This window comes from Cherax quadricarinatus, chromosome 66, assembly GCF_038502225.1.
Source record: "Cherax quadricarinatus isolate ZL_2023a chromosome 66, ASM3850222v1, whole genome shotgun sequence".
NCBI classification, from domain to species: domain Eukaryota; kingdom Metazoa; phylum Arthropoda; class Malacostraca; order Decapoda; family Parastacidae; genus Cherax; species Cherax quadricarinatus.
In genome coordinates this window covers 11,250,861-11,277,223 of record NC_091357.1, presented here as the reverse complement: position 1 = coordinate 11,277,223, position 26,363 = coordinate 11,250,861, and the positions used below count along the sequence as shown (strand labels likewise).

Here is a 26,363-nt window from a genome sequence, read left to right as displayed (position 1 = left end):
ACTTGAAACCATTGCTGCAAGCCAACCATACCCCGGCCGGGATTGAACCCGCGGTCAGAGAGTCTCTGACCGCTGGTTCAATCCCGGCCGGGGTATGGTTTGTTTGCAATCGTTCTCAGCACACTAGTTACATCCCCTTTATTTATTCCTGTTTTCCATTTATACACCTCGATCATATCCCCCCTAGTACTAGTAGGTAGGATGTATTAAGTAGTTTAGAAAACGTAGATATCTGAGCTCACTTTATTCTTTATAATAATGACACATGTAAGAAAGTTTTAGTAGAGTTTAACAGAGTTACGAAAATAGTAAGATAAAGTGTTAATAGTAAATCATCAATTAATTATAACTTGCCTATTGGTTAAAATTTAGAGAAATGGATAATAAAATAGTGATGGAGAAGTGTAGTGCATAAATCTAGTATGTTAAGTAGAAAATTATGTAAACCAACAGGGACATTTCCTGATCAATTGTAAACAGAATAGCATATCAAATAAAAGGCCTCTGGTTTGAGTTTCCTATTGTCACCCATAAAAACTGAAAGAACTGAAATAAAAGAAAATGGGTCACACAAATGAGAGCGGTAACTAAAGGAAAATTAAAAATTTTCTAATACCAGTGAGGGGTAACTCCAATCTGCAGTACGTCCCCCGCCTCCCTCAACAGAGAAACATAATGTGGTGCCCACTCGGCAACTACTTCCTTATAAGCTTGAGGCCCATGAAATTATTTATCCTCTTATCGTACAGTGTCTACCCAGTATCTATCTACTGAGGATCGCAGGGCCCTATGTCTAGCAGTTATATGATGCCATACAGATTAATCTTGCTCTTCATGGTACTCTGCCTTAACAAAAAAAAAACTGAAATATAGATTATAAATCAACCAGAACAAAATGGTGAGATTCATCCTAGACCTGGGTCCAAGAGAGCCTGTAGGCCAGCCTGGCCAGGATGAATTACAACAACTGGATATGCTGAATGCTGAAGACAGAATAAAACAACTAAAGTTAAATCGCGTTTATAAAATTGCTCACAAGCAATGTCCAGAATATCTTGCTGCAAAAATTGTCAAAGCTGGGAACCAAAACAAGTGTAGTATTAGGGGGAAAGGAACACAACTTTGTAGTAACCACAGTAGGTGGTTAGGGCTCAAACACCTTTTATTATATAGTAATAAAGAAGCGGAACGAACTGCCTGAATATATTAAAACCTGTCCTGGCATAAGCCAGTTCAAGAAGAGTTAAAAGGTACCTAATGAATGAAGCTACTATCAAGGCAGCTGCAGCCGCAGCAAGCAGCAACAAGGCTGCTCCTATATCTTGCCGTCCCCTGGGCCTATCCGAACTCCAGTGATGGCCAAATTTGCAAGTACTGCTGCAACAACATGCAAGTTAACTATAGTTACATAAAAACTGACGGTGACGACAACGAAATGGACTAAATATGACAGAAGAGGGACCGGCATTCAAGTACCAGACCTGCTGCCAGACGTGAACCAGACACAAGACGTTTTCCACTAAATGAAATAACTGACCTCCATATCAACTGCACCAGTGTTTAACGGGAAGACAACATGGCAGAAATCCTGATCAACTAAATCTCCAAGGAAATGCCAGGTCTGTAGGACTTTTTCGTCAGTGCCAAACGAGGGAAAGATTTGAGCCTTTAAACATGGCTGACCGGCATTCAAACAGCAGCTACTGCCAGACGTACAACTAGCGAAGTGAAATTCTCATCTTTACTGACGTTCATCTGTTGACAGTAGCATCATATCTGTACCACCATCATATCACCTGTACCAGTGCTAACGAGAGGGAAACACAGGAGACATCGTCAAATCAACAGTATAAAACTCCAAGGTATAGGACGGTTATCCCTCAGTGCCAGTCGTGGGAAAGAAGTGAATAGGTAAATAGTCAAGGTTAATATTTTAGCAGCTGACCTATATTCAGCTGACCAGTGTACAGTGAGAGAATCATAGCAGAAAAAGCCAAATATATCTATAAACTCAAGGAAAGTCAGGTGGTGTTACTCCCCTCAGTGTTTTAAAAATGGCTGAGTCAGCAAAACAGGTCAGGAGACAACAACACGACACAACCCCCGATAAATGGAATTGAGGGGGATTTGGAAGGATAAAACCACTGATTAAACCTTTCTGGTCTACCAGAATGGAAAGGAGTTAGAAGTTAATTGGTGAAGCCAGACTGTGAAGTGAGGTGGGTAGGGGAGGGTGAATAAGGGGTTAAATGTAAGGGTGTTGTGAAGTTAAGGGAAAAGTGAGCAGTGAAGAGGGTTTTGAAGAGGTCAACTGTAAGGGTTTTGTGAAGTTAAGGGAAAAGTGAGCAGTGAAGAGGGTTTTGAAGAGGAAATTTTACTAGTAATTCAGTGTAATTAAAGCAGATACTAAGTGTACTAGGGACTGGAAAAGAGAAATAAATTTTATTGTATATGAGTAAAAGAGCGAAGAGTGAAAATGGCAGGCATTAGAGGGGTACAGGCTGCCATAATTATATTTATATTTCTTCTTCAATTCCATGAAGAAAGAAATCAGTCATGGGGGTTGGAAAAGGTGAATGGAGTAACAGCGCCCTGGACAGTAAAAGCCCAACAGTTGCCATCCTACCAGAAAAGTAAACCTCACTATCGCCGCAAGGTATGGCAACACCGCATACCCAAACAAAAAGAATGGCACACAGCTCTTATTGTAGCGCTCTTAAGTGGTGATATCCAAATTAATCCAGGACCTCAAACTATTGTGCAGAGGCAAAACAGACAGATAAATGACGGCAATAATGACGGTCTAGTAGCTAGGGATGATAACCTTAACTCCATATGTAATGCATACATAGGTCAATGTGAGACAATACAGCCATTATTATCTCAAACACTACCAAACAGATGCATACACTGTACTAAAGTACGCATGAAAAACAGAAAAGGCACCTTATGTAAAATGTGTAAGGGGTGGGTGCATGATGGATGTATGTACAATTATAGCAACGGTGCCAGAATTCATTTTGTGTGTAACAAATGCACTTTGGCACAGTTACCCTTTAGCAGTGATGACATTGATTTACCTAATTTTAATACAAATGACCCATTGCCATATATTGATGATTATGATTGTTTTATGAAAACAGGCCTTCACTTTATTCATGTCAATGCAAGATCACTTCTTCCTAAATTGGCAGAGATTAGGATTCTAGCTAACAAAATTAGGGCGGCAGTTATAACCATCTCTGAATCTTGGTTGGATGATACGGTGACTGACGACGAGGTCAAAATAGAAGGTTACAATATAAAACGCTTAGATAGGAACAGAAAGGGCGGTGGAGTATGTGCCTACATTAGAAATGACTTAGCTTACAACCCAAGACCTGATTTAAATAACAATAAACTGGAGATTCTATGGTTTGAAGTGCTGCTTCCCAAGACCAAACCCATCTTAGTAGGAACTAGTTACCGCCCTCCTACCCAGGACCAGTTCTTAGAAGACTTTTCCAGAGTCTTGTCCGGAGTTGAAAGCAATTGCGAAACAATAATACTGGGCGACTTCAATATCTGTTTTCAGCAACAGAATAACGGGCTATGCAAAAGGTATAAGCAAATTCTAGGATTAAATAGCTACACCCAACTAATTAATAAACCAACCCGGATCACACAGTTCTCAGCCACCCTAATTGACCACATACTTTGCAACCGCGCTGAGAACATTAGTCAGTCAGGCGTCATTACCACAGGTCTTAGTGATCATTTCATCATTTACTGCACCAGGAAAATCACTAGGGATAGGATAGGCCTACACAGGACAATAAAAATGAGGTCAACTAGAAACTACAGTAAAGAAACACTGGTAAATAGGCTACACAATTGTGACTTGACAGAGATAACAAGTTGCACGGACGTAAACGATGCCTGGGAAAAATTCAAAACAATGTTCACTACCATTCTTAATAATATTGCACCAGTTAAAGAGGTTAGGATTAAACGAAGAACTGAACCCTGGATGAATGCTGAGATATTAGATAATATGAAATTCAGAGACCAGCTGCTAAAAAGATTTAAAGCAAACAGACAGGATATTGCAGCACTAAATGAATTCCAAAGGGTGAGGAACAGAGTACAGAGGCTTATAAAAGGAGCAAAGGCAAAGCACTATTGCTCAAAAATTGAAGAATATAAGCATAACCCCAGAAAGCTCTGGCAACAACTAAAACAGTTGGGATATAGCCATAAGCCAGTAGATAGGTCTAACATAGTACTCACTATCGATAATGAGGTATGCCACGAAACATCTAAGGTGGCAAATTGCTTTAATTCCTACTACACATCTGTTGCATCAACACTAGTAAGTAAACTACCAGCTGCATCAAATACCTTTAACACAGACTCTGATAAGTTTCAAACATACTATACCAATAAAGGGGTAACCCCAAACAGTTGTCAACTAGTAAGTGTATCTCATGACTTCATTCAAAAAGAACTAAGCAGGTTAAACCCAACTAAGAGCACAGGCCCTGATAACATCCCATCTAAGTTCCTAAAAGATGGTGCTTTTGAACTGTCAATCCCTATTGCTCACATAATAAATCTATCAATCACCACTAATACCGTACCGGAGGGGTTCAAGGAGGCCAGAGTTACTCCTATCTTCAAGAAAAATAATAGGTCTGATGTAAGCAACTATAGACCTGTTAGTATACTCAGTATAATATCTAAAATTCTGGAGAGGGCGGTGTATTCTCAAGTAGTTAAGTACCTTAATGACAACAGCATTCTCCATAGCTATCAATCGGGCTTTAGAAGATCCTACTCAACCGATACCTCCCTTATTAATCTGATGGATTACCTGAGAACTGAAATGTCAAAAGGGAACCTCATAGGTATGGTAACCTTAGACCTGCAAAAGGCCTTCGATACTGTCAACCACAATATATTATGTAATAAACTTCAATCTATCGGTATAGGTTCTGTAGACTGGTTTAAGTCCTACCTTAGCAACAGGAGACAAATAGTCAAAATCAACAAAACGTAATCAGAACCCCTGCCGATAACATGTGGAGTTCCCCAAGGTAGTATTCTGGGTCCCTTACTATTCTTATGTTATGTCAATGATATGCCTATCAGTGTCAAGTGCAAACTCCTACTGTATGCAGATGACAGTGCTCTGTTAGTGACAGGTAAAGACCCACAAGATATTGCTAATGTTTTAACACTGGAACTGGAGTCCTGCAGCAAATGGTTAGTAGACAACAAACTATCATTACACCTAGGGAAAACTGAAGCCATTCTCTTTGGAACGAAACATAAACTGAGAAGGGTAAATAATTTTAATGTTCAGTGTAATGGGGAGTCCATCACTTTGGTTTCATCAGCTAAATATCTGGGAATCCCCTTTGACCCATGCATGTCAGGAGAATTGATAGGGAACAGTGTAGTAAAGAAAGCGAATGCCAGGCTGAAGTTCCTGTATAGACAAGCACAGTGTCTACCTACTGAGGCTCGCAGGACCCTATGTCTAGCCCTTATACAATGCCATATGGATTACGCTTGCTCTTCTTGGTACTCTGCCTTGACAAAAAAACTGAAAGATAGACTGCAAATCACCCAGAACAAAATCGTAAGATTCATCCTGGGGCTGGGACCAAGAGAACATGTAGGCCAGGATGAATTACAGCAGTTGGATATGCTGAATGTTGAAGACAGAGTAAAACAACTGAAGCTAAATCATGTTTATAAAATTGCTCACAAACAATGTCCAGAATATCTTGCTGTCAATTTTGTCAAGGTTGGGAACCAGAGCAATCATAGTACTAGGGGGAGAGAGCACAACTTTGTAGTACCCACAGTCAGTGGCCAGGCTTCAAACACCTTTTATTGTACAGCAATAAAGGAATGGAACAGACTACCCACAAATGTCAAGGCCAGTCATAGCTTGAACCAGTTCAAGAAGACTGCCAAAAAGTGTCTGATGAATGAAGCAACAGAAAGGGAGGGGAATGATTTTCTATTTTTTAGCTAAAATACGTGTAAATTTTACCTTATCCCTAGTAATGACCCTCGTATTGTAGATAGTCGTAATGACCCTCGGGTAGTAGATAGTCTTAATGACCCTCGTATTGTAGATAGTCTTAATGACCCTCGTGTAGTAGATAGTCTTTTTAGTATGATAATAAGATGTTATCTTCATTGTAGAATAATAAGAAAATATTATAACCTTTATATTATAATAATAAGGTAAAAGGACCCCAATGGAAATAAGTCACTCTGTCTGACTTTTTTGGGTTATCCCAGGTTCTCTACACATATGCTGCTATGTATGATAATTCTATGTAACTGTATTGTGTATACCTGAATAAATTTACTTACTTACTTACTTACAGAAAGGGAAGAGAGTGATTTCTTGTATAGCTAACATACATGTACTTATTTCATATTTTATCTTACTGTAACATTCATGTACCTATTACTGTGATCTGATCCTATCTGATCGACACCATGCCTAACCCTTCTAGGGTAGGGTAGGTGCCTGAGCCCGAGCCTTTAGCAGTTTAGCTCATAAGACTGTCATTCCCATTTGCCCCTTTGGGGCGGGGATGGCAGACCAGAGAGGCCTAGCTTGTGGCTAGGCCTGGGGACAGTTGGTCCCAAAGATGAGGAGGTACTTGTGCCTCCTCCCATGGGAGACTTAGGTCTCAGACACTCCCTAAAGAGGGAGCCAAGGCCGGGCCACCACTTGGAAAAGGCCCGGGCCGGGAGAATACCGCTATATCGCTACTACTACTACTACTACTACTACTACTACTACAAATAATAATAATAATAATAATAATAATAATAGTAATTTATTACCATATAAGAAATATATGGAGCATGACATAGCACACAAATTAGAAAAATAAGAAAAACATGTTTGTATTGCACATTTCGACGTTTCAGAGCAGTTTGAGGCATTTTATGATGTATTTAATTTTTTATTTACACTGCGCCAATGCGTTTGCTTCAGAAACAGTTCGAATGGTGACTGTTTGCAAAAAAGTTTGACTAACGCATACCAGAGTCCTCTTTGCTATAGAAAATCAAAATCAAAGCAATAATTAACCATAGACATGAATAATTATGTAATTAATCATTGCAGTGCCACTAATTGCCTACAGTGCTGTTATAAACAAATTACTCTGCACAATCCCACAGTATGTAAAGGAGGTAAAGTTCTGGAACATAGTAAACTGATAACAATGTTAATGTGCTAATACATGTAAGCCACCAATTCAACAATCATATTTTATTAATCTAAATAAACCTAAAAGGAGTGAGAAATTAACTCATCTGCATCCACTACATTGGCAAACAATAAGTTTAGAACAGCTGTTCTTAACCAGGGAACTCGCCCTCCATGGAGGGGGGGGGGGAGTAATTTCCAGAGCAGATATATATAAGAAATATGTTGGGTGTTTGTGATTTGCTACTGAACCAAATTTCTCAACAGTTAAAAATAAAGTTGAGAATGAAAACTAAGTTTTTTTATTTTCTTTCTGAAATAAAGAAAACTTTTTATTTTCTTTTACGTTTAGAATTTTATATGATAAAGGCAGGACGTGGGGAAGACGTAGAGACGAGGACCAACGATGATAGGTGGCGCGACCCAAGATTGATCAAAAACCACAGGTCTAAAAAATATTAATTTTAACTCAAATTATTATTATTATAATCAAGGGGGAAGCGCTAAACCCGGAGGATTATACAGCGCCTGGGGGGGGGGGGATGTGGAAGGCATTCAGGCTTAATTCGGGGAACTGGAGCACAGATCCAATTCCCTAAATTTTTTGAGTTAAAACCCCTCAAGGAACCTTCCTTGAGGGGTTTTAACTCAAAAAATAATTTTTGTTCTGAAAATCTTTATTTTTTTTTTTTGGTCTCTCTCATCTGTCACGTGATATCCACTTGAGAGCAATATACAGAGGAGCCCTGTACATAAATATTGTATGTAGGTATGATTATACCAATTACTACTAGAAGGGGACCAGGAAAGCCTACACACCGACCTGCACAAACTGCAGGATTGGTCTGGTAAGTGATAATCGGGATTCAATCTTACCAAGGGTATGGTTGTTATGAAAATTGGAGAAAGGCAAAGGAGACCAGAAAAGAAGTCCAAGCTCCGGGACAAAAACTGCAAATCTCACTTAAGGAAAGGACTCCGAGGTGAGCACAGTACCGAACATATTACCTGAGGCACACATCAGTTGAATAACCTCGGTTCTCAACATTATATACTTCACATATCAGGATCATTGTGACGTATGCAGCACTAGTATAGAACCCACACCTGAGCAAGCATGTCAAGAAACTAGAAAAAGTGCAGAGGTTCGCAACGAAACTTGTCTTCGGGGTAAGGAACATGAGCTACGAAAGACTAAAGAAGCTAAACCTGACAGAAGAGCCAGAGGAAACATGATAAAGTACAAAATACTCAAAGGAATTGATAAGGTGGGCAGGGACAAACTTCTCGAGAGGCGGGAAACAGATACATGAGGCTACATTTGGGAACTAGGTACACGAGGGCACATTTGCATGTTAAAAACAAAGACGAGTCACGGGGACGTAAGGAAGTATTTCTTCAGCATTAGATTGGTCAGAAATTGGAACGATGTAGACAACGAAGTGGTACACGGAGGATCTATACACGACTTTATGAACAGATATAACAGGGTTCAGGAAGCTAGGAGTGATCCCAGCGTAAAGAGACAGGGACAGGAACTAAGACTTAACCTTTGTAACCATACATAAATGAGCATACACGCACACACAGGAGCTGCGACTCGATCCTGCAATTACATATATATGTAGGTGAGAAGCACACACACACACACACACACGAGGAGAGGCTAAGGGAAATCGACCTGACGATACTGGAAGACAGGAGAGTTAGAGAGGATATGATAACGACATATAAAATACTGAGAGGTATAGACAAGGTGGATAGAGACAGGATGTTCCAGAGATGGGACACAGCAACAAGGGGTCACAGTTGGAAGCTGAAGACTCAGATGAACCACAGGGATATTAGGAAGTATTTCTTCAGTCACAGAGTTGTCAGGAAGTGGAATAGCCTGGGTAGTGATGTAGTGGAGGCAGGTTCCATACATAGCTTTAAGAAGAGGTATGACAAAGCTCACGGAGCGGGAAGAGTGACCGGGTAGCGGCCAGTTGAAGAGGCGGGGCCAGGAGCTGTGTGTGTGAGCACACACACACACACACACGCAGCGCCAGGAGCTGTGAATCGATCCCTGCAACCACATATAGGTAAGTACACACACACACGTTATAAAAGAAATAATTAACATAGATTCACAAAGTCACATTTTCTGGAGCTTCAGGGTGAAGATCAAAGATTATTTCTTAATTTTGTTGGTGGTCGCAATATTCTGGGAGACTGCAGGCGTGTAATGGAAGACTTGTCATGTGAAAGTCTCCTAAGTAACTCCCGAGGTGCCTGCGTGTTACTCGACGTCACGCCGGGAAGGTTGATACAAAGCTGCACGCTTGTTAAGGAAGGAGGGACGGTCTGGAATTTGGGACGTCGTGTCTTTTTTTTTCAAGGTTGTCTGGTTAAATAAGGTCGGAATGTGTCATGATAGTGGAGGTGTGGTGTTACATGGGTTAGTTTGTACTCTCTCTCAACATCAACAACGGTGAGTAGTGTACTATCAAGGTAACACAAATATAGCAGGCCAAGTGTCTATCGACAAGTGCCTTTGATAACTGGTAGGTAACGCACATACACAAAACACACACGTTAAAGGATGTTAGGAAATACTTTTTAGGGGTGGGAATGATAAGAGTGTTGACGGAGCCTAATCAACGTTCATGGATTATATATTATTCATCAGAAGTGCAGATACAATGTTACAGTGCTCTCGTCCTCCGTCTGGCGATCAACGCCAGATTGCTTCGCCTGATTGCTTCCCTAATAATTAGTTTGGCTTCGGGGAAGTCATCAGTTTTTTTTCGGTGTTACGAGGTGTTATACAAGAGTTGTTCGTGTCATTTTCCTGTCAAGCAAATCAGTATTCTGTGATCCTTGTGTTCAGGTCGCGTACATATTGAAATTATTATTGCAATCAAAACTTAAGCACTAAACCCACAAGGGTCAAAAAGCATACACATTGAAACGACCAGACTTTCCTTGCCTGTTTTGGGCAATGATGCAGGAGTTTCTAGCCCTTTCCTTTCGATATTTAAGTCGCCTCCTGCGACTACCACCGCTTACGAAGGAAAGATTACAACCCACTTCTAACCTACGCAATGTTTCCCCCTCACACACTTTCCACCAGTTATAACGCAGACACTGGCAGAAGTATCCCTGGATTTGAACTGTTTAACAGTCTTGGATGGTACTGGAGGATATGTTAGCAGCTCAGATACTGAGTTTTTCCCTTAAGTGGGGTTTAAGGTAAAACTCCGAACTTGGTATATACCATTCATGTAAAACTCTGAACTCTGTCACCATTTCTGGGAAGCTCATAACGTCCAGTAAACTGTCTCTTGTGTTCTTCTCCGGTGAATTTCATTGGACATTCCAGCGAGTTATTGTTGTTACTTAGTTTCAAGTTAATGAGACTTCGTCTCTGAGCAAACCTCATTAACTTTCCTTCCTCAGGCACTGAATAACCACTTAGGTATTTAATGTCCAAATAATAATAATAATAATAATAATAATAATAATAATAATAATAACAATCTTATAGTGCAGGTAAATTATAAATGTCTAAAGTTTTTTTTATTTTATTTTTACTGTGACATTTGCACACGTGTTAACTAAAGCTAGATGTACGGAATACAATCTAGGTGCACGGAATACAAACTAGGAAATGAATTTCGTCCGAAAAAAAAATGTAACTTTGTTATTAGTCAGTAAAAAAAATCACCTGTGTATATGTCTCACCTCGCCCGGAAATGAACCCAGGCTCTTTGGTTGTGAGCCGAATGCTCTGCCAATGAGCTACGAGGTGCCCAGTGCCAGGTTTAAGCTGAACATAAATTATTAGGTTAAGTGAAGGACGTGGAGTCAGAGGATTATAACTTACTGGACCAAGATATTATCAAAGCAATAGGGGATTAAAAGATGGAGGGGACTAACTCTACAAGAAAACTGTATTTGTCAAGGGACCAAGTCAACAATGAAACATGTGTTTGTCCTCGAAAGACAGTAAATACTCGAGTAAAATAATGGTGTGCAAACCTTAGCAATTATGATTTACATTATCGTTAATTATAGGAAGCATCGCTTGAGTTGAATTTATGCCTCTTAAAACGGGAGACCAGCAGTAGCACCAGTAACAACAACGGCTATAGCAGGAGTAGCAACTGCAAAAAATATCAACAGGGACTACAGCAACAGCAGTTGCAGCAACAGTAGGAACAACGGGTAAGTCATCACAGACGCCAGCAGGTGCTCCTAGGAATGTTGGTATTGTTTCTTTGTTGCTGCTGGTTCTCTGAATAACTGCTGTTGCTGCTTCCCTCGTTAACTGCTGTTACTCCCCTTTTTAACTACTCTAACTCTTGTTAACTACTTTAACTGCTTTTAACTACTTTTCATACTTGAAGCTCTGGGTGCCGCCGCGTCCATAACCTGAAACACAAGACACAAGTTAGTGTTGTTTTGCAAGTTTTTTCAGATAAGTAACAAATTTCATTGTGGGGAGAGGGTTGGAAAAGGTGTATTTAGGATTAAGGATAACCCAGCAAAATCAAGTAATATAACTTATTTTCTTTGGGATTCTTTTCCAGAATGTGACCCAAAATAGTCAGCTAACACCTCAGTATCTCTTTTCCTTGTAAATATGAAAATTAGTTGTAAGGAGACTTGTCCACACGTTTCCACGTGCCCAGGATGCTACTTAACATAGTCCAGTAATACCTAGGTACCTATTTACTGATGGGTGAACAGAGGTGTCAGATATAAGGGGGTTGGAGTATACCTGGAAAGGGTTTCGGGGGTGAACGCCCCCGCCACCCGGTCTGTGACCAGGCTTCATGGCCTCATGAGCAGTCCAGGGCTGCTCATACTTCTCGCCTAACCTGGGAGTCATTGCCGGGATCTTTCATTGTGAGCCAAACACGCTACCACTGAGCTCTACGTTCAGTTGAAAATAATTCTATACAGAAATCCTCAGAAGGAACCCGGATCACTACCTCTGCGAAATGCCAGATCAACCAGGCTGTGATGACTATGTGGTATAATAGGCTGTCAAAAGCAACAGCCTGGCTGAACAAACATTCAAGAGAAAAGGCTGGCCCTAGACTGCCTTCCCCTCGCTTCTCTTTCCTACTAATAATTATTATAATCATAACTAAGCGCTAAACCCACAAGGCTCATACAGCACTGTTTCTCCTAATAAAATCGTGTCCTCAATTACCTGTGCACGAGATCTCAGCCTCCATTCCTTCTCATGTGTTTAACTTAATTAAGATATTTACGGGGTAAGTGCTAAACCAGTATGAGCCACAGCACCTGGGAAATGGAAGGTAATCAGACTGGAGTCAGGGAGGATATTATTATTATAATCAAGGGGGAAGCGCTAAACCCGGAGGATTATACAGCGCCTGGGGGGGGGATGTGGAAGGCATTCAGGCTTAATTCGGGGAACTGGAGCACAGATCCAATTCCCTAAATCAAGAGCCCCTCACCAACATCAAGGAACCTTCCTTGAGGGGTCAGGGAGGATAGCTCCAATACCCTGGATGATGAGCCTTCACCAGTATCAAGGTAACTCACTTCAAGGGTTAACAATTCAAATTTTTTTTCTCGAGTTTTCAAACATAATGCCAATGAAGAGCTCTTGATTTAAGGACTTGGAGCGACCCTCCTCTTCCTTGGATTAAACTTGCTGTATGACCCTTATGGCTTTAGCGCTTCCCCATGAATACGAAAATTTGTTCTTTTGTAATAGTTCATTATTTATTTAGGTTCTCTCTTCCTCTCTATACTCCCAGTCTTGTTTATATAGTTTTATAATATAAAAATGTCTTCACATCCTGAATTATCGCCCTTATTACCTCGTCATTCCACCAGTCATTTCTCTTACTCCCTGTACCCTCCCTTATTACCTCGTCATTCCACCAGTCATTTCTCTTACTCCCTGTAGCCTCCCTTATTACCTCGTCATTCCACCAGTCATTTCTCTTACTCCCTGTACCCTCCCTTATTACCTCGTCATTCCACCAGTCATTTCTCTTACTCCCTGTACCCTCCCTTATTACCTCGTCATTCCACCAGTCATTTCTCTTACTCCCTGTACCCTCCCTTATTACCTCGTCATTCCACCAGTCATTTCTCTTACTCCCTGTACCCTCCCTTATTACCTCGTCATTCCACCAGTCATTTCTCTTACTCCCTGTACCCTCCCTTATTACCTCGTCATTCCACCAGTTATTTCTCTTACTCCCTGTACCCTCCCTTATTACCTCGTCATTTCCCTTACTCCCTGTACTCTCCCTTATTACCTCGTCATTCCACCAGTTATTTCTCTTACTCCCTGTACCCTCCCTTATTACCTCGTCATTTCACCAGTCATTTCTCTTACTCCCTGTACCCTCCCTTATTACCTCGTCATTCCACCAGTCATTTCTCTTACTGTACCCTCCCTTATTACCTCGTCATTCCACCAGTCATTTCTCTTACTCCCTGTACCCTCCCTTATTACCTCGTCATTCCACCAGTCATTTCTCTTACTCCCTGTACCCTCCCTTATTACCTCGTCATTCCACCAGTCATTTCTCTTACTCCCTGTACCCTCCCTTATTACCTCGTCATTCCACCAGTCATTTCTCTTACTCCCTGTACCCTCCCTTATTACCTCGTCATTCCACCAGTTATTTCTCTTACTCCCTGTACCCTCCCTTATTACCTCGTCATTCCACCAGTCATTTCTCTTACTCCCTGTACCCTCCCTTATTACCTCGTCATTCCACCAGTCATTTCTCTTACTCCCTGTACCCTCCCTTATTACCTCGTCATTCCACCAGTCATTTCTCTTACTCCCTGTACCCTCCCTTATTACCTCGTCATTCCACCAGTCATTTCTCTTACTCCCTGTACCCTCCCTTATTACCTCGTCATTCCACCAGTCATTTCTCTTACTCCCTGTACCCTCCCTTATTACCTCGTCATTTCTCTTACTCCCTGTACCCTCCCTTATTACCTCGTCATTCCACCAGTCATTTCTCTTACTCCCTGTACCCTCCCTTATTACCTCGTCATTCCACCAGTCATTTCTCTTACTCCCTGTACCCTCCCTTATTACCTCGTCATTCCACCAGTCATTTCTCTTACTCCCTGTACCCTCCCTTATTACCTCGTCATTCCACCAGTCATTTCTCTTACTCTCTGTACCCTCCCTTATTACTTCGTCATTCCACCAGTCATTTATCTTACTCCTTGTACCCTCCCTTCAATACCAATAAAGTTATGCAGCACATTCAACAACTACGTTCTTGTTAGGTAAGACACATATGCAACAGTTAGGTTTCTTTATTTCGAAACGTTTCGCCTACACAGTAGGCTTCTTCAGTCAAGTACAGAAAAGTTGGTAGGAGCAAAAGAGATGTGAAGACGATGTAATCAGTCCATCACTTGAATACCTGTCAGTATTTTATACCATTTTAATATTCAACTACATAGTTAAATATGTTCCGTACACTCTGAGAGCTGTACTGACGTCAAAGACCAGAGAGTACTACAGCAGGATGTGCACACACACACACACACACAGACACAATTAGGCGAGTACAATTAGGTGAATAACTTAGTAGGTTTACCTAGGTACAGGTACAGTAAGTCCAATTGTCATACCTACTAACATATGTGTAAATTGAGCAGGATAACCCAAAAAAGTCAAAGCTTACCTGACTAACGTAGTGGCTTATCTGAATTACGTAGACTACGTGACTAATGTAGTAGACTACGTGACTAATGTAGTAGACTACGTGACTAATGTAGTAGACTACGTGACTAATGTAGTAGACTACGTGACTAATGTAGTAGACTACGTGACTAATGTAGTAGACTACGTGACTAATGTAGTAGACTACGTGACTAATGTAGTAGACTACGTGACTAATGTAGTAGACTACTTGAATGACTTAGTGGCCTGCCTGACTAACTTGGTGATCTACACTAATAACCCGCACATATGAGAGAGGAGCTTACGAAGACGTTTCGGTCCGACTTGGACCATTTACAAAGTCACAGTAACAGAAAAGAGAGATGGAGCCTGTATATATAGGCCTTAACTAACTGAATAACATAAGTGTCCTGCCGAGCGGATAACCCCTGGCAACTGTGTTTAGAAACATACGACTACAGGATGCGACAATCGTAAGCCCGATAAACGACCTATGGCGTCTTTAAGAAACACGACTGGCACAGGAGGCCCCAGTGGTGCTGGTGACGGTCATTACTGGCTTTTTCAAACATGGTGAGGGTCACTATTGGCAGCCTGATACATGATGTGGGTCACTGTCTTGCTTGGGGTACCTCGCCGCGGGGTAAATAAGAGCACTCAATTCACACATTGAGGTCCGTGGTTCGATCCTCGGTACGGATGAAAAAAACATTCGGGAGTGTTTCCTTAAGACACCTGCTGTTCCTGTTCATCTATCAGTAAATGGGTACCTGAGTGTTAGTCGACTGGTGTGGGTCGCATCCTGAGGATAAAACCGACCTAATTTCCCTGAAATTCTCTGCATAACAAGGGACTTTTGATATAGTATATTATTGATGTCGGCTAGGCCTGTATACCTTGTACATGTACAACTTGTAGTAAATAAAGATTATTATTATTAATTATTAATGAGAGACAGCTAAGTGGGGTTTTAAGACAATATAGGAAATATATGACAACTGATCTGCTCTTCAAGTTTCATTTCCCTTAGTTTAACCCGTGCCCGATTAATGTATCACACACACACACACACACACACACACACACACACACACACACACACACACACACACACACACACACACACACACAAGGAGGAGAGACAACAAGAAATGACCGTGAAGTATGTGAAGAACTCAACAAGAGATTCAAAGAAGTGTTCACAGAGGAGACAGAAGGGGCTCCAGAAAGACGGAGAGGTGGGGCACACCACCAAGTGCTGGACACAGTACACACAACCGAGGAAGAAGTGAAGAGGCTTCTGAGTGAGCTAGATACCTCAAAGGCAATGGGGCCAGATAACATCTCCCCATGGGTATTGAGAGAGGGAGCAGAGGCGCTATGTGTACCCCTAACAACAATATTCAATACATCTATCGAAACAGGGAGATTGCCTGAGGCATGGAAGACAGCAAATGTAGTCCCAATCTTTAAAAAAGGAGACAGACATGAAGCATTAAACTACAGACCAGTGTCTGCCTGAGGCATGGAAGACAGCAAATGTAGTCCCAATCTTTAAAAAAGGAGACAGACATGAAGCATTAAACTACAGACCAGTGTCACTGACATGTATAGTATGCAAAATCATGGAGAAGATTATCAGGAGAAGAGTGGTGGAACACCTAGAAAGGAATGATCTCATCAACAGCAGCCAACATGGTTTCAGGGACGGGAAATCCTGTGTCACAAACCTACTGGAGTTCTATGACATGGTGACAGCAGTAAGACAAGAGAGAGAGAGGTGGGTGGATTGCATTTTCTTGGACTGCAAGAAGGCGTTTGACACAGTTCCACACAAGAGATTGGTGCAAAAACTGGAGGACCAAGCAGGGATAACAGGGAAGGCACTACAATGGATCAGGGAATACTTGTCAGGAAGACAGCAGCGAGTCATGGTACGTGGCGAGGTGTCAGAGTGCGCACCTGTGACCAGCGGGGTCCCGCAGGGGTCAGTCCTAGGACCAGTGCTGTTTCTGGTATTTGTGAACGACATGACGGAAGGAATAGACTCTGAGGTGTCCCTGTTTGCAGATGACGTGAAGTTGATGAGAAGAATTCACTCGATCGAAGACCAGGCAGAACTACAAAGGGATCTGGACAGGCTGCAGACCTGGTCCAGCAATTGGCTCCTGGAGTTCAATCCCACCAAGTGCAAAGTCATGAAGATTGGGGAAGGGCAAAGAAGGCCGCAGACGGAGTACAGTCTAGGGGGTCAGAGACTACAAACCTCACTCAAGGAAAAAGATCTTGGGGTGAGTATAACACCAGGCACATCTCCTGAAGCGCACATCAACCAAATAACTGCTGCAGCATATGGGCGCCTAGCAAACCTCAGAACAGCATTCCGACATCTTAATAAGGAATCATTCAGGACCCTGTACACCGTGTACGTTAGGCCCATATTGGAGTATGCGGCACCAGTTTGGAACCCACACCTAGCCAAGCACGTGAAGAAACTAGAGAAAGTGCAAAGGTTTGCAACAAGACTAGTCCCAGAGCTAAGAGGTATGTCCTACGAGGAGAGGTTAAGGGAAATCAACCTGACGACACTGGAGGACAGGAGAGATAGGGGGGACATGATAACGACATACAAAATACTGAGAGGAATTGACAAGGTGGACAAAGACAGGATGTTCCAGAGATTGGACACAGGGACAAGGGGACACAGTTGGAAGCTGAAGACACAGATGAATCACAGGGATGTTAGGAAGTATTTCTTCAGCCACAGAGTAGTCAGTAAGTGGAATAGTTTGGGAAGCGATGTAGTGGAGGCAGGATCTATACATAGCTTTAAGCAGAGGTATGATAAAGCTCACGGCTCAGGGAGAGTGACCTAGTAGCGATCAGTGAAGAGGCGGGGCCAGGAGCTCGGACTCGACCCCCGCAACCTCAACTAGGTGAGTACACACACACACACACACACACACCAATACTCACCTCCTGGACCAAAGAGGGCACCATAACAGGGTGTGGTGCAGTAAGGTTTGCCCTCGTGTTCAGCATGGCTACCTGGAGTCAGAGTCTTGCTACACTTCTCACACTTGAGGCAGAACGAGTGCCAGTCCTTACCCAGGGAGGTCTTCCGTTCAGCTGTAGAGGTACAAAGTGCAGGCTCAGTAAATGTGTGGACGTGCAGTGAATGTATGGTTACTGACGTTTTAATATTTCACAGAAACACTCGTAATACGTTGCTTACAAACATGTGTGAGGAGAGGAAGAAATAAAAAAAACTTGCCTATCATCCTCAAATAAAATACAGGACAACGATAAAAAAGCAAGGAGGGTGGTACTCAAACTTTATTAATTATATTATTATTATTTATACTTACATGACAAGAAGCACACACACGTTAATCTTGCATCCGGATTTAACTCGACCAACGAAGCAAAACATTCATTTAATTTTTATGTGGGCTCTTACCATGTTTGAACTTAACACAGTGTGTTGACCTCCACCACCATGGCCTCAATACAGGGACAAATCTTTTCTCCCTGTTTTCTTCATTTTAGGTTAAGTTTTCTTAAGTTTAAAGACACATAACTGAAAAATACCCATCTTAGGTAAACAATACCTAGCTAATATTTACCTAAGGCAGAGCCGGTTTAAGATTTTGTTGGCCCTTGGGCTACAGGTACTGTGAGACCCCTGGGCTACAGGTACTGTGAGACCCCTGGGCTACAGGTACTGTGAGGCCCCTGGGCTACAGGTGCTGTGAGACCCCTGGGCTACAGGTGCTGTGATGCCCCTGGGCTACAGGTGCTGTGATGCCCCTGGGCTACAGGGCCTGTGATGCCCCTGGGCTACAGGTGCTGTGATGCCCCTGGGCTACAGGTGCTGTGATGCCCCTGGGCTACAGGTGCTGTGATGCCCCTGGGCTACAGGTGCTGTGAGGCTCCTGGGCTACAGGTGCTGTGAGGCCCCTGGGCTACAGGTGCTGTGAGACCCCTGGGCTACAGGTACTGTGAGGCCCCTGGGCTACAGGCACTGTGAGGCCCCTGGGCTACAGGCACTGTGAGGCCCCTGGGCTACAGGTACTGTGAGGCCCCTGGGCTACAGGTACTGTGAGGCCCCTGGGCTACAGGTACTGTGAGGCCCCTGGGCTACAGGTACTGAGGCCACTGGGCTGCAGGTACTGTGAGGCCCCTGGGCTACAGGTACTGTGAGGCCCCTGGGCTACAGGTGCTGTGGGACCCCTGGGCTACAGGTGCTGTGAGGCCCCTGGACTACAGGTGCTGTGAGACCCCTGGGCTACAGGTGCTGTGAGGCCCCTGGGCTACAGGTACTGTGAGACCCCTGGGCTACAGGTACTGTGAGGCCCCTGGGCTACAGGCACTGTGAGGCCCCTGGGCTACAGGCACTGTGAGGCCCCTGGGCTACAGGCACTGTGAGGCCCCTGGCCTACAGGTACTGTGAGGCCCCTGGGCTACAGGTACTGTGAGGTTCCCAGTGATATTTTTAAAAGGCAAAAACTTAAAGAAATATTAAATTTTTACAGTGCTAACCACACTTAAAATTCAAACATTTGCTTTGCGTAATTTCTTAGAAACAAATTGTGAACACTTTTTACTTAATGTCTGGAGGCCCTCTAGCTGGCGGAGGCCCTCTAGCTGGCGGAGGCCCCTGCGCTGCAGCCCCTAAAGCCCCTGCCTTAATTCAGCCTGACTTAAGGTTTGGAAAACACAACTGTGTTGTAAGAAATCACGAAAGTGCTTGGAAGTTTACTTTTTCCACAATATCACTTGTTTATCGTGATCTTGTTGCAACACCTAACTAATACATACCTATGGTCGGAAAACTACACCTAACTACCACAGGCCCATGGGCTGTCACTTTACTGTTTCAGGCCTGTGTGGCAATCCAAAGAGCGAGAATGTTGCCATGCAGGCGGGAAGGCTACTAGGCAGGCACAATGGGAGGAATGCCAGAAATTTGGATGGAGATGCCATTGATATCTGCAGAGTGTAGAGAGAGATGGCTATACTCTGGAATACTGAGTGTCCAAACATCATCCTTGCAGACACACCTCCATGCAAACGCTACAGGATATGGAAAACCACTTCGTTGTTAATATCTGAAACCTTGATATATCCACATTTTGCATCGAATACATGAAACGATTTTTAGAGACCAACAAAAAAAATGACGAGTGATTTTCTTGAGATTGTATGCCCATATTGTATGGTGTATATTAGTTACATAAAGTAACTGTAATATATGAAATGACTATAATGTTAATACAACAATGCTTAATGGCGTTTGATAAAGATACAGCGAGATCTCTGTAAGCCTTATTCGTTTTGCGCTACCTCTCACAATGCGAGTATTGGGTGCACAATAGACTAGCTGCTCAGGCGGTACAACTAAGGTCAGGTCTCTTAGTAGAGTCGGACATTCCTCCCTTAAATCTGCAAGATATTTCCAGTTTAACAATTGAGTGACGTGGCCTTCTCTGCCTCTTACCCTTACCTACATCAACTATTTACGTACCAGCAGGTACTCCCAGGTGGTGCAGGTACCCTTCAGGTGGTGCAGGTACCCTCAAGTGGTACAGGTACACAGCAGATAGTGTAGGAACACAGCAGATGGTACAGCAGCTCATGAGAAAGCACTGACCTAGACCCCTCCTTCCACCATCTGGCCTCCCTCTTACTCCATGTTGCAATCCCCGCCTGCTGCTGCGCCTCATTCTGCTTTTCCTGCTGTTACCATTGCTGTTGTTGCTGATCAAAATATGTAATTTAGTATGCTGATCAGTGCACACACACCATATATATATATATATATATATATATATATATAGATATATATATATATATATATATATATATATACTGGAATTTCTTTATTTTCTTAATAGTTTTTGTTTTCCTTTGTTTCCTCTTATCTACATGGAGAAGTAGAAAAGAATTCTTCCTCCGTAAGCCATGCGTGTCGTGAGAGGAGACTAAAATGGGCTAGTAACCCCTTCTGAATAAATTACTGATTTTAAAAAGAAAAGCTTTCGTTTTTCTTTCTAGGTCACCCTGCCTCGGCGGGATACAGCCGAGACAGTAATGTGTTCGGATGTAGCACTCACTCCAACATGTACGTTTATCTTATCTCTTCCTGCTGTTAGCATGGTCCCGAAGTGTGTACTCTCGCAGTTGTACTCACAGTTGTACTAATCTGGTCTGGTTTATCATACATTAATAGTAACCAGAATTAACAAGTTGATGAGTAACATACTATGTTGCACTGAGTTTGCCTCCAAGTCCGAGTCAATGCACTTGGCTGTAGTTACTCTTTGCCTTAGGTTTTTATCAAATGAACACTTGGCTAGTGTGTGTATGTGTACTCACCTGTATGTAGTTCGAGTGGTCGATTCACAGCTCCTGTAATAACCTGTGTCTATTTGTGGTTGCAGGAGTCGATTCACAGCTCCTGGCCCCGCCTCTTCGCTGATCGCTACTAGATCTGTTTTCTCCCTGCTCCAAAACCCTTATTGTACCTTTACTTAACGTTATGTATGGATCCTATGTGTATGTGTATATTCACACGTTTCGTACTCACCTACATCGGTTGCTGTTCTATCCCATAAAGGTATCCCCGTATCACATAAACCTAAGCTTTTCTACCTCAATGCACGAAAAAGGAATGGAACTGGTGCAGCATCGAAAATTTGAAGCAGCAAATTAGAAGAGGCATTTACAAGTTATCCCACTGATACTAATATCCTAACTTCAATAAAAATGGCAAAGTGGTACCTACACAGTCCAACATGAACCAAGCGTCGAAAGTTTAGAGCCAGTCAGAAGACGCATTCTCTAGTATCTCAAATACAGCACGTTAAGTTTGAAGCCGGTCAGAAGTTACATTCTCAAGTTAGCGATGTTGAAGAGTTTAAGGTGATCAGATGAGGCATTCACAAATTATTATATGAAAACCAATTTTTTGCAATTTCTATAATAAAACTTGAAAACTAACGCCTATACTGCCCAAGATCAATTGAAAAAAAATGTTTAAGATGCAAAAACCTTTAGGATCTGAAGCCGATTAATTAAGGCATTTTTCGGCTGTTGCATGGAGGCCAATTTGTATGATAAAACTGTAAAATTAAAGATCAAAATCAGTTTGACCCTTCCTTTGAACAAAGTTCACCATAATTGAAAATTTGAAGCAGATCAGCAGAGGCATTCTTCAGCTGTTGCTCAGCGTCCAACAATTCCAAATTTAACTAAACTGTCAAATTTGCATCTACAAAGTGTAAATTAATGGGTACCATTCTGTCCATAAGGTGCATCAGCATTAAAGTTTGAGGCTGATCAGAAGAGCGTTTTTTTCAGGATATTGTTACATTCCTGGGAAGCACTAAATACATAGGGGTCATGCAGCACTTAGGGAAGGAATAGGAGGCATTCAGGTTCGATCTAAGGAAGAGGAGGGCAGGTCGATTTCCTTGGATCAAGAGCCCCTCACAGAGGGCACCTGAACTGCAGTAGTTGCACTAACTTACCCCCTAGTAACAATACATCAATGGAGAAAATTTGAAACCTATCTAATATGGTGTTCTCAAGTTATAAACATTAAATGTAAAAATATAAATTCAGACGATTTAAATTTATGGTACCCCTTTGGGGTCTTCAAGAAGAAACTTCACAAGTTCCTGAAGGAAATTTCCATTCAATTAGGTTGTGATGCTTAGGTCGAAGTTGTGTGTAGCGAGCACCAACAGTGTAGCTGATCAAGGCGCTGACAGGAATGTTTGATCAGGGGGTTCACCGGCTAAACATACGTGCACACAGACACACCCACCCAGGCAGCTATATACAGTATGTGTACACAGATGCACACCCATAAGTCATGCACACCGGGTGAGACTTCTATCATCGCCTTGCCTATATCATTGGTTCTTGCAACCTCGAAACAGTCCAAAATAAAACAACCAATGCGATGAAAATAATGCAAATAGAGAAACTTCCCACTATAACATAAGATTAGATATCTCGACCTATATCGTTTGATTTTAGCTTTAAAACAGAACATAGCATAGAGGAAACTCACCGAAGTACACTGGCTTGCTACACTTGGGACAGTTCGGCATTTTGGACAGTGCTAAAAATGGTGGATTATGGGAGAAAAGTGACGGTGCACACACTCCCCTTGCAGTGTAGCCACCTACTGACCACCACTCCAGCACAGTTCACTGTTTACCTTCTTCACTGTTAGAGTTGCCAAACCTCTCTTGCTCACTCCACTAATATTTACATACAAGATAAGGCTGTATCATTTATTTTTCTACGTAAAATATGCATTATCGCGATTTCCGTGATGTTGCAAAGGATTCGATGATATTGCCACATGTGATTACTGCAGTTAAGTCCTTTTAAAAACAGTTTCTGTATTTGGTAAATATAAATCATTATGAATTTCATGCACGCGCAGTTGTCTGGTGGACAAAAGGTTGGAATCACCTGTAAACAACTGGTGTTTGTTGATGACTGTGCAGGATAGTACAGTATCACTGTGTTAGGTGTAAAAGTTATTTCTTCAGAGGATGAGTTATTTATCCAGGAAAACTTTCCAATGGTTAGTTTTTTTTTAGTTTAATATCTATAATGCACCCCATACCCATCCTGTGGGCGGTATTCAAAGGATTACAGAGGTACATAATGGGCCCAGGGACTGGGTCCCAAAGTTTTCATAGCTGAACAAGGTACAAAGGTAATGAACTCCAGGTAGATAATGGAAAAGCATCATTTGCAAGTATTCACATAACTTATTTGTTAAGGTCGTCTCGGCTCCTAGCCTCCCATGGCGACTATGGTCACACGGCTAGCCATCACACTCTTTAAAATGGTTACCTGGAGGTTATTCCGGGGATCAACGCCCCCGCGGCCCGGTCCATGACCAGGTCTCCCGATGGATCAGGGCCTGATCAACTAGGCTGTTACTGCTGGCCGCACGCAGTCCGACGTACGAGCCACAGCCCGGCTGATCCGGCACTGACTTTAGGTATCTGTCCAGCTCTCTCTTGAAGGCAGCCAGGGGTTTATTGGCAATTCCCCTAATGCTTGATGGGAGGCTGTTGAACAGTTTTGGGCCCCGGACACTTATGGTGTTTTCTCTTAGTGTACCAATGGCGCCCCTACTTTTTATTGGCGGCATTTTGCATCGCCTGCCCAGTCTTTTACTTTCGTAGGGAGTGATTTCTGTGTGCAGATTTGGGACCATTCCTTCCAAGATTTTCCAAGTGTAGATTATGATATATCTCTCCCTCCTGCGTTCCAACGAGTACAAGTCAAGTGCTTCCAAGCGTTCCCAGTAGTTAAGGTGCTTGACAGAACTTATACGTGCAGTAAAGGATCTCTGTACACTCTCTAGATTTGCGATTTCACCTGCTTTGTATGGAGATGTTAATGTACAGCAGTATTCCAGCCTAGAGAGAACAAGTGATTTGAAAAGGATCATCATGGGCTTGGCATCTCTCGTTTTGAAAGTTCTCATTATCCATCCTATCATTTTCTTTGCACGTGCGATCGTGGCACTGTTGTGATCCTTGAAAGTGAGATCCTCAGACATTACTTCTCAGGTCCCTTACATTATTTTTCCGCTCTATTGTATGGCCGGAGTCAGTAGTATACTCTGTTGTAGTTATTATCTCCTCCAGTTTTCCATAACGGAGTAGTTGGAATTTGTCCTCATTGTGCATGAACTTCCAGCAAATCCTCGTCCATATTTTCCACAACCTAACTTCTCTCAGGCTGAAGTACTTTCTGGCAGCTGTGTGACTCACTTGAGACTTTACCTTCCATCTATGACTCCTTGCTCCAGGTCGTATTCTTTCAGTCTATGTCCTATCGAGCCCTCTGAGTGGCTCAGGAAAGAATAATACTGTAACTGCTTGTGTCCAACATTAGTGTAAGGAATTTTTTCATCGGGATTTCAAAAATATAAGAGTGGAGGAACACTTAAACAGGCCTACTGGTCTATACTAGGCAAGTCCTGCTCATATCCAAACCTAATTGTAATATATTCTTTTTATACCCAGTAAAAGTGTTAAACCTGTGAGGGTTATTCAGCTCTGAACAACAGCTGTAGAGGGTATGGTATGATAACGCCATCCAGGTCATGAGTCTTGTGCAGTGACGCCATCCAGGTCATGAGTCCCGCTGTACAGTGACGCCTCCCAGGTCATGAGTCCCGCTGTACAGTGACGCCTCCCAGGTCATGAGTCCCGTTGTACAGTGACGCCATCCAGGTCATGAGTCCAGTTCAAAGAGAAAGGGACCACATTTATAGAGTAAGACCTCTCAAATAACCCGAAATGCTCTGCAAAACTATGGGCTTTCTGCGTGCACACCTAAGTGTCACACATCTCTATATAAACATTGTAGCATGCTAAAATATTATTATTACTTTATTATTATTATTATTATACTCTGGACTTCAGACGACGACGTTTTAGCTTATGGTCCGTTCTAACGGTCCAGGATGGACGGAAATAACTTTGGTTTTCTGTCCAACGTAAGTTATATCATAGGTGTTCCGGCCACAGTATTGCAACGTTTACTCTTTTAAGAGTGAGAGTTCACCACCTCGTCTCCCAGACATCACAGAACGCAGAAAGGACAGACCTATCATCCAGCATACCTGCATACCCATTGCCTGATGGGTAAGTGAGAGGAATATGCAAGTGACCATTAATGTGTGTGAGGTCAGAGGCCAAGGACCCAGAGGGCTGCCCTGCCGACCCAGCATTGCCAGTTGTGTAGAGAATTATTAAGTCATGACTTTATAAAGCTCGACAACAAATTTTCTTGGATCATGTGCAATAACTTTTAGAATGGTTCTTCTGTTAGGCTTTAAATTTTTGTTGCTGGTATGTTTTCCTCAATGGAGGCTTTTTCCCTGGGTTTAAATTGTGTATATTTTAATATGCCAATTTTATTTATCAACTTGGTTTTTGTGATATAATTGGAAAATGTCTGCTGATCAGAAATAAGTCACAGTGTTTGACTTTTATTGGTCTATCTTAAGTTAAATATACATAATGTACTTTTATGTGCACATAGCATACCAAACCATACCCCGGCCGGGATGTGTGTGTGTGACGCTATCCAGTGTAAAAAAAAATGGAATGTTATAAACCCAAACTTTAAAAAAAATTATTGAATTGCTTACATGCACACTTAATACTTATACTTATTCAAGCTTTCATGGAGAAAATTTTGGATTGATTTTGGCCTTGGAAGGTCATAATTTGCCGAAATACATATGTTGTTTGTTAAGCAACTTTATGTGAATTGTCTGAAAGTGTCACTGTTATTGTTTAAACATTCACAAACATACGTATACATACGTAAGTCGGGGTAGTGTAGTGGAGGCAGGATCCATACATAGCTTTAAGAAGAGGTATGATAAAGCTCACG

The 26,363-nt window shown here is 42.3% G+C and overlaps 1 protein-coding gene across 2 annotated transcripts; it reads right to left on the bottom strand.

Moving 5' to 3' along the window:
* Positions 1–10,775: 10,775 nt before the first annotated feature.
* On the bottom strand, positions 10,776–23,155 carry LOC128704072 (cysteine-rich protein 1). 2 transcript variants are annotated; one of them, XM_053799083.2, is made up of 3 exons: positions 22,996–23,155; positions 17,892–18,044; positions 10,776–11,641 (listed from the first exon to the last, which is right to left on the bottom strand). In XM_053799083.2, the coding sequence occupies exons 1-3, from the start codon at positions 23,033–23,035 to the stop codon at positions 11,598–11,600; spliced, it is 237 nt and encodes a 78-aa protein (XP_053655058.1). In that variant the 5' UTR covers positions 23,036–23,155; the 3' UTR covers positions 10,776–11,597. The 2 variants fall into 2 exon arrangements, with proteins under 2 accessions (XP_053655058.1, XP_053655056.2); XM_053799081.2 differs by lacking the exon at positions 22,996–23,155 and adding an exon at positions 20,443–20,611.
* Positions 23,156–26,363: the final 3,208 nt, after the last annotated feature.

Coding starts and splice junctions, on each gene's coding strand:
- LOC128704072 (XM_053799081.2), bottom strand. CDS start 20,554: ATGAGCTGCTGTACCATCTGCTGTGTTCCTACACTATCTGCTGTGTAC. Junction 18,045..20,442: donor CCACCTGGGAGTACCTGCTG/GTACGTAAATAG, acceptor GTACCTCTACAG/CTGAACGGAAGACCTCCCTG. Junction 11,642..17,891: donor TGCCCTCTTTGGTCCAGGAG/GTGAGTATTGGT, acceptor CTTGTGTTTCAG/GTTATGGACGCGGCGGCACC.